This window comes from Elephantulus edwardii, unplaced genomic scaffold, assembly GCF_000299155.1.
Source record: "Elephantulus edwardii isolate Elephantulus edwardi_28Jun2011 unplaced genomic scaffold, EleEdw1.0 scaffold00298, whole genome shotgun sequence".
NCBI classification, from domain to species: Eukaryota; Metazoa; Chordata; class Mammalia; order Macroscelidea; family Macroscelididae; genus Elephantulus; species Elephantulus edwardii.
In genome coordinates this window covers 2,296,893-2,306,378 of record NW_006400048.1, presented here as the reverse complement: position 1 = coordinate 2,306,378, position 9,486 = coordinate 2,296,893, and the positions used below count along the sequence as shown (strand labels likewise).

Below are 9,486 nucleotides of genomic sequence, written 5' to 3'. Positions count from 1 at the left end.
CAAGAAAAATTAATAACTGGCTCTCTAACGTAACATTTCTAATAAATTAAAAAAGAACACCAAGAGAGCCTGACACCCTCTAAAAAAACTGAAATTATAAAAATTAGGGCAGAAATAAATGAAGTGCAAAACAGAAAAAATGAAACCATCAACAAAACCAGGAGGTGGTTCTTCGAAAAGGTCAATAAAATCAACAAACCACTAGCAAAACTAACAAAGAAAAGAAAGAAAAGACACAAATAATCCAAATATGAGATGAAAATGGCAAGGTCACAACAGAATCAACTAAAATAAAAAGGTTAACAATGGAATATTTTGAAAATCTATACTCAAATAATTATGAAAACCTAAAGGAAAATGGACAAATACTTAGAAACCCTGGTTAACAATGGAATATTTTGAAAATCTATACTCAAATAATTATGAAAACCTAAAGGAAAATGGACAAATACTTAGAAACTCACTATCTACCTAAACTGACACAGACTGAAATCAAACACCTGAACAGACCCATTACAAAATTTTTTAAAAAACTGAAAAGATAATAAAACAACTTCCAGCCAAAAAAATCCCTGGAAAAGATGGTTTTATATGTGAATTTTATCAAACATTCAGAGAAGAACTGTCACCAATTTTACATAAGGTATTTTAAAAAAATAGAAAAAGAAGACATTTTCCCAGACTCATTTCATAAAGCAAACACATCCTTAATATCACAGTTAGGTAAAGACACCCCCAAAATATAAACTTTATAAGCTAATATTTCTCATGAATATAGATGCAAAAACCCTAAATAAAATCTTGGCCAACAGAATCCAACAGTACATAAAAAAAATAATTCATTATGACCATCTTGTATTCATAAAAAGCATCAAAGGATGGTTCAACATAAAAAAAAGTGTAATTCAACACATTAACAAAGCAAAGAATAAGAACCACAGGATCTTTTCATTTTATGCAGAAAAGACTTTTGACAAAATCCAACATCCTTTCCTGATTAAGACATTCAACAAAATAGGACTAGAGGGGAAATTCCTCAGCATAGTAAAAGCATATACGTTAATCCAAGAGCCAGTATCATTCTAAGTGGAGAAAGATTTTAAAGGCATTCCCTTTGATAATAGCAATTAGGCAATTGTGCACACTATCACCTCTCTTATTCAATATTGTATTGGAAGTCTTAGCAATAGCAGTAAGACAAAAGAAGGCAATAAGAGGTATCCAAATTGGCAAAGAGGAGGTAAATGATCTTTATAGACCAATCAAATGATAGTATACTTAGAAAACCTTCAAGACACAGTGAGAAAACTACTGGACATAGTTTACCAATTCATCAAAGTGGCAGGGTACAAGATCAACATACAAAAATCAATTCAATTTCTCAACAGTGACAAAGAGAATACAGCACTGGAGCTAAGGAAAACAATAGGTAATCAAAGATAAAATACTTGGGAGTAAATCTAACTAGAAATACAAAAGACCTATTTTAAGAAAATCACAAAATATTACTACAAGAAACAAAAAAAAAGACCTGGAGAAATGGAAGAATATACCATGTTCATGGATAGGAAGACTCAATGTTGTGAAAATGATAATTCTACCAAAGGCAATCTACAAGTTCAATGCAATCCCAATACAAATACAAATTCCATTCTTTAACAAGATGGAAAAGGCAATTTCCAATTTCATCTGGAATTGAAAGAGATCACCAACAAACAAAGCATTCCTAAAAAGAGAAACAAATCTACAGTGGTGGTCAAGACAGTGTGGTACTGGTACAGTGATAGACACATCTCAATGGAACAGAATTGAGAACCCTGAAATTAGCCCATCTACTTATGTTCAATGGTTATTGACAAGGAGTGGGGAAACAACAGCCTCTTTAACAAATGGTGTTGACAAAACTGGAACACTATCTGTAGAAAACTCAAGCAATACCCACACCCCATGCCACACACAAAAACCAACTCAAAGTAGATCAAGGACTTAGGACTAAAACTAAGAACTATAAACTTGATAAGAGAAAAGCTTAGAAGAATTTCAGAAGCCCTAATCCACAACATGAACAGTCTCCCAAGCATGCTAAAAACCCTATAACCAGAAGAGAATAAAATAGATGAATGGGACCGTCTAAGACTCAAATCCCTATGTACATTAAAAAACTTCTCCAAGAGGGTAAAAGGAAAGCCACAGACTGGGGAAAAATATCTGGTAATGACATGTCTGATAAGGGACTTATATCTAGAATTTATAGAACACTCCTGCACCTCAACAAGAAAAACAACTCAATCGCAAAATGGGTACAGGATATGAACAGACACTTCATCAAAGAAGACATTCAGACAGCTAACAAACACATAAAGAAATGGTCAAAATCCCTGGCTCTAAGAGAGATGCCAATCAAAACAAATATGATATATAATCTCACTCCAGTAACAATAGCAAAGTCCAACAGAGCAGCAAACAACAAATACTGGTGTGGTGGTGGATAAATTGAAACCTTTATTCACTGTTGGTGAGAGTGTAAAATGGTGCACTATGGAAGACAGTATGGTGCTTTCTCAAAAAGTTGTAAATAGATATACCATTTGACCCAGTGATTCCACAACTGGGAGTATACCCTAAAGAATGCAGAACAGCCACCCAAGCAGATATATGCACACCTATATTTACTGCTTCATTGTTCACAATAGCAAAGACATGGAAGCTACTCAAGTGCCCATCAACAAATGAATGGATAGAGAAGTTCTGGTATATTCAACATTAGAATACTATGCAGCACTGAAAAAGCGAGCTCATAAAATATTATACAAAATGGGTGATCATGGAGGACATTAAGCTGAGTGAAATATCTCAGTCACAAAAAAAAAAAAACACAAATACTGCATATGCCACTGTTATAAAACTGGACTGACATAGAGGTTGGGGGGAAACTGAGAAAAGAATAATGAACACTGCACTGAAAGCAATGAGAGAAAGAACGTATGATTAGGTATTATTTGCATGACAAAAGATAAAGATAAGAGATAAATAGCAAAGTGGACTGGGAGGAGGGGAAGGGAGGAAACTGGGCAACATTGAAAGAATCTTTTTAAAGAGAAAAGCAAACTGGGGTTTAGAGAGGGAAAAGTGCAGCAATGAATGAATAGAAATCTAAGTTTTCTGTAAATGTTCATTAAAGTATTAATAGAAAAGATAAAAGACTATAACAGACATATACTAAGATGGCTGAAGGGAAAAGCAATAAACAAAAAGAATATGATAAGCAATAAACCACTGAAGAGATGAGAAGGAAGTACACAAGAAATACCACCAACAGTCAACAGACAAGATGAACAGATAAGGTGAGGTGAAAAGGATTATATCTATGACCATATGCAGATGTGCAGATATTTCAACATCCATGTTAGTACATGTTGTAAATAAATACATCTATACAGCCAACAGGAGACAATACTTTGTAAGCTTCTTAACTAAACTCAAACACTCTTAATAAATGAATAGCTGATTCTAGGACTTGTAAGATACCATAGTTTTGGGGTGTCTAAATCTAACAAGTCAATGTTCCACATCCTGTTTTAGTGGGCAGCAACTAAAGTCTTTAAAGTTGTAAGCAGCCATCTAAAATACAAGAATTGGTTTCAGCTTGGCTGGAAAAAAAAGAAGTGAAACAACAAAAATGAACTAAAATAATTACTCCAAATAACTAAGGGAGCACATTGTTGCTGTTGTTGTTGTTAGGTGCCATCAGGTCCACTCCCCTACGACTCACAGCAACATTATAAATAATACATTTGAACATTGCCTTCTTCTTCACCATGCCTACAATCTCTGATATGGTCAAGCCTACTGTTATAGTCACTTTGTCAATCCATCTTGTTGGGGTCTTCAGCTCTTTCTCTTACCCTCCACCTTTCCCAGCCTGTTGTCCTTTCCCAAAGACTGGTACCTCCTGACAACATGCCTGAAGTATGTGAGACAAAGTTAGCTCATCTTTGCCTCTAATGAGCATCCCAGCTGTACTTCCTCTAAGACAAATTTGTTTTTCTTTTGGCAGTCCCCTGAATATTCAGCACTCTTCCCCAATACCACAATTCAAAGGCACTGATTCTTCTTCTTTCCTTCTTATTCAATGTCCAACTTTCAGAGGGATAGCAAGCTACTGAAAAGACCTTAGTCTTTGAACTGTCATCTTTGTTCTTTAACACTCTGAAGAGGTCTTTGACTGCAGATTTTTCTCTGAGCAACATGTCTTTTTTGATTTTCTGACTGCTACTACCACTGAAGTTGATTGTGGATTAATATAAAATGAAATCATTAAAATATTTAATCTTTTCTCATTCTATCAAAATGTTGCCTCTTGATTCAGAGGTGAAGATTTATGTCTTATGTTGACATGTAATCTATACTGAAAGCTGCAGTATTTGACCTTCTGAGCAAGAGTTCCATAGACCATTTGAACTTCAAATTCCCCCAATAATACTAAATAGTGCTGAGGAGAAAGGGAGAGGGAGAGCGGAAGAGAGGGAGAGGGAGGGAGAGGGGGAGCAGGAGTGGGAGGGGGAGGGGAGGGGGGGGGGGGGGGGGTGAGAGGGGTGGGAGGGGGAGGGGAGGGGGAGGAGGAGGGAAAGAGGGAGGGAAGGAGAGAGAAGAGAAATGGAATAAAACTCAAAATATTTAATATTTTTTAAAATGCCAGGCTCACTATTTTAATAGAGACTAAAGCAACCCCAAGTGCATGACTTTTTGTCACCTCTTCAGTTTGGAACAAAATTCAACTCCATGACTCAACCTTCAGTCAAATAATATGTTATATTAAAGTCAAACATATATGCTTTAGAGAAACATAAAATGATCAATAACACCAAAGAGGCACTCGTTCCTTAGAACAATGATAATATAAGGTGAACAGATAAGCATTTACCCAAGAATAATATCCTGAAGGTAGGAAAGGGGGTAAAACAGAAGGATTAAGGGAAATGAGAATTAGAGAAATGAAGTGGAAGTATAATTATCAAAAAATACATATGTATGTTGACTAAAAAAACTCTGTTTTTTAAAATTTTACTAAAATCCTGGTTAAAAATAAAATAGAAAGATAAAATCCTGTCTTTTTTTCTAAAAAAAGATAATGTGATATTTCCCAGAACATGAAAGTGGGGGAATTACAAAATTATTCTGCTCCATTCCCACAGCAAAACTCTCACAATTTTTAATCAAATTATATAGTACTCATAAGGATTTACCTAGATATTAAAATAGGCAACTTCTACAATCTTCAATTCCCTCCCAGAATACTTCTCTGCATTAATTTAGCAATATTTGTTTTCTCTGGATATTGTTTTCAATAAATTCTTAGCTGAGCCCAATGAATGGTCAAATATTGAGTATATTGTAATTAATGTGTGGAACAAAGTAAGTATGAATGACTGCCTGGAAAAACATTATTTGCAAGCTTTAATTCAAATCACAATTTAAAAAACAAAAAGAAACAAGATACTATCTTGTACCCTTTTCCAAATACCTCTCCCTGATTTCTATTTTTCTATTATTTTTTTTAATAAATATCATCTCCTTCATTCTTGCCCTTCTACTACTTTCCAAGGAACTGCAAATTTGTGAAGAGGACCAAAACATGTGCCAATGAGGGTAAGGAGTTGGGAGGGAGAATGGTGCTTTGGAAGCCTGTTGCTGCCTCTCCCACTGCATCCAGTCATTGAGTAACTGCAACTACAAAATGTAAAATGAAATAAGTCAGTAATTGTTGTTTTCATACATAGTTGTCATAATCAGGACAACTACCTGACCAACTGACTGGAAAAGATCAATATTTATTTCCATTTTTTAAAAAAAGTGACGTACAGATTATAGAAATTATCAAACAATACCCCTAATATGACACACAAGCAAAGTCTTGCTGAAGATTATCCAAATAAAACTGAACAGTAAGTGCATCAATAGAGAACCATCAGAAATACAGGCCAGCTTTAGAAAAGACCGTGGTACGAGAGACATTATCACCACTGCCAGATGGATCTTGACTGAAAACAAAGAGTATGAGAACACTGTCTATCTGTGATTCATTGACTATGCAAAGGCATTTAACTGTGTGGATGACATCTAATTGTGGCTAATCTTGAGAAGAATGGGAATCCCAGAATACTAGATTGTGTTTATGTGAAACCTATACTTGGATCAGGAAGCACTCTGTCAGAAAAGAGCAAGGAAATAATGCATGGTTCAAAATTCGGAAAGTAATGCATCAGGGATGCATCCCATCTGCATACTTTTTCAACAGATCATTTGGGAGGCTGGGCTTTATGAGGAGGAATGTGGCATCAAGATTGGAGGAAGACTAATCAACAACCTACAATATGCAGATGGCACAACCTTATTTGCCCAAACTGAGGAGGACCTGAAGTGTTTGCTGCAGAAGGTCAGAGACCGCAGTCTTCAATATAGATTGAAGCTCAACATCAAGAAAACAAAGAGTCTCACAACTGGACCATCATTATAGATAGAGAAGAGATTGATGCTGTTAACAATTTCAGCTTGCTCAGCTTCACAATCAACACTCTTGGCATCAGAAGTCAGGAAATCAAAAGATGAACCGCACTGGCAAAGTCGGCTGTCATGGACCTCTTCAAAGTGCCAAGGAGTAATGATGTCGGTCTAGGGAGTAAGGTGCACCTTATCCAGGCCATAATCTTTGCACTTACTTGCTATGAATCAGAGAGCTGGACAATGACTAAGGATTACAGAAGAACTGATGCCTTTGAGTTGTGGTGCTCGAAAAGAGTACTGAACAAACAATAAATAGCCACGAGAACAAACAGGTGCGTCCTAGAGTGGGTTAAACCAAGTTTCACCTTGGAGCCTAGGATTTTGAAGCTTCATCTCACATACTTTTGGCACGGAGTCAGAAGAGACCAGTCCTTGGAGAGCAATCATATTTGGAAGGGTGACGGACAGCGCAAGACAGGAAGACCCTGGATGAGACTGATTGACAAAATAACTGGGGAAATGGAGTAGGCGTGTTGAAGTCAGTGAGACTGGCTCAGGATAAGGGAGAGTTCAGAGCTATTTTACACAGGGATCGCTATGAGTCATAGGCACGTAACATATGAGAGAGTAGCACATAACAACAACATACATAATCTGACATTAAAGTCTTAAGCAACTAAAAACTACATGGGGAAAAATGAGGAGATTAATGAGGATTTTTGCAGAAAGAGCTAATTAACCTTGGAAATTATCTAGTTCAAACTGTACTGTACAGTTTAAGATTCTCTACAGTTTCAGGAACTTAGCCTAGTGAGAGAAGCTGTGCTGCAATCCCAAAGGCACATAGTTCAAATTCACCAGATGTTCCCCGGGAAAAGGATGGGCAATCTCCTCCTGGGTAATTTACTGCCTCTGGAAACCCACTAACGGGTCAGTTCAGACTCAAAAGCAAACAGTAACAACACAAGAGTGTTGGTCCTAGCACAGGACTTTTCACTAGAGAAGGTAGTGAAAAGAAGAAACTAAGTCAACTGATTCATCAGTTCTATCAATTTCATCATCTGCAGGGTAATCTAGGTTGAATATTTATTTCTATTTTAGTAATTGAAGGCTGTTGCTGTTGTTGTTGTTGCTGCAAATTGCCTTCAAGTCAAGCACGACTCAAAGACATCAGTTCTTCTGTAATCCTTAGTCATTGTCCAGCTCTCTGATTCATAGCAAGTAAGTGCAAAGATCATGGCCTGGATAAGGTGCACCTTACTCCCTAGACCGACATCATTACTCCTTGGCACTTTGAAGAGGTCCATGACAGCCGACTTTGCCAGTGCGGTTCATCTTTTGATTTCCTGACTTCTGATGCCAAGAGTGTTGATTGTGAAGCTGAGCAAGCTGAAATTGTTAACAGCATCAATCTCTTCTCTATCTATAATGATGGTCCAGTTGTGCCTGAAGCCCCTCTATAACTACTGACATTTATTAAAGTTCATAGAGTTTCCAGAGGCATGTTGTTTAGAAAATGGATGTCAATCCTGCTTCCAAAATAAATATTAAAAAGGAGTCACTAACCCTGTGAACAAGTTTCAATTTCTTCTCCTCGGTGTTCCTCCTCACACTGAGGAGGGGAAACTAAATATTCAATATACACATTCAATATACAGATTCTATTCTTAATTCACCAACTTCTTAGCTCTCACTATGATCTTAGATGGACATAACTGATACAAAGAGAGCTCTAATACATGAATTTGAAATGTCATTTTAAAATATATGGGGGTTATAGAACATATAAATGTTATATTAAAAACTTAGAACTGTCAATAATTAAATGTGATAGAAAACTTTAAAGGCTAGTCCAACTTCTGTCAATTACTATGGCTCTAAATATTTACATAACTGTCCAAGGAAACTCAGAAAAGTAATACAATTTCTCCTTCTTCAGAAAGAAAGCTGTCATTATAGGCTGAAGAGGGGAAAATAATAGGGAATTTTTTATTATTAACCAAGTAAAATACTGAATTTTCTGGGTTTATACCTGAAAATCATCAACAAGCTCAGGGAAAAGGTGTTCATACATTTTTAGTTCTTCTAGAGCTCGTCCTGGTTCTTGTTGAGGTTTTAATTTGTTAATATCCGTTTCAATATCTTCATTCTAAAAATCATAAATAGCATGTAATCAGTGTGGAAAACCATAAAAATGACAGAGTAAAAGTTTACTCTTAAAATTTCCCAAATCATTAATGAAATATAATGAAGAGTTTATTATCTTTTAGGTTGTTACGTATATCTCAATTCACAATGGTATTTTACTATGAAGTTAGCTTTCAACAGTGCTAAACTTCAAAACAACTATGAGATATCATCTCATCCCAGTCAGAATAGCAAAATTTAACAGAACAGCAAGCAACAAATGCTGGCGAGGTTGTGGAGAAACTGGAACTCGGATTCACTGTTGGTGGGAGTGTAAAATGGTGCAACCCCTTTGGAAGGCAGTATAGCGCTTTCTCAAAAAGTTGCAAATAGAGATACCATTTGACCTAGCAATTCCACTACTGGGAATATACCCCAAAGAGACCTTAACTGATAACCAAGCAGCTATATGCACACTCATGTTTATTGCAGCTTTGTTCACAATAGCAAGGAGTTGGAAACAACCTAAGTGCCCATCAACAAACGAATGGACAGAGAAGCCGTGGTATATTCACATAATGGAATACTATGCTACACTGAAAAACAAGAAACTCATGCAATATTATTCAAAATGGTTGACTCTGGAGAACATTATGCTGAGTGAAGTATCCCATTCACAAAAGGACAAATATTGCATGGAGCTGTTGTAAAAGAGGACTGACCTTGGGGTTGAGGGGAGACTGAGAAAGATGGGTTCAATAATGTATACTACACTGAAACAGAGGAGGGAGAAAACTGTTTAAAAGGGATATGTGATTAGGTATTTTTGTCATGACAGGAGTCCAGAGCAAAGGC

General features: G+C 36.3%; 1 protein-coding gene across 1 annotated transcript in view; it reads right to left on the bottom strand.

Moving 5' to 3' along the window:
* AGTPBP1 (ATP/GTP binding protein 1) overlaps positions 1-9,486 on the bottom strand; it is a 273,980-nt gene that overhangs the window by 162,040 nt on the left and 102,454 nt on the right. Inside the window, exon 12 of the mRNA XM_006900869.1 lies at positions 8,537-8,653. Within this exon, the coding sequence (XP_006900931.1) occupies positions 8,537-8,653 (117 nt within the window). The remainder of the gene's footprint in view (positions 1-8,536; positions 8,654-9,486) is intronic.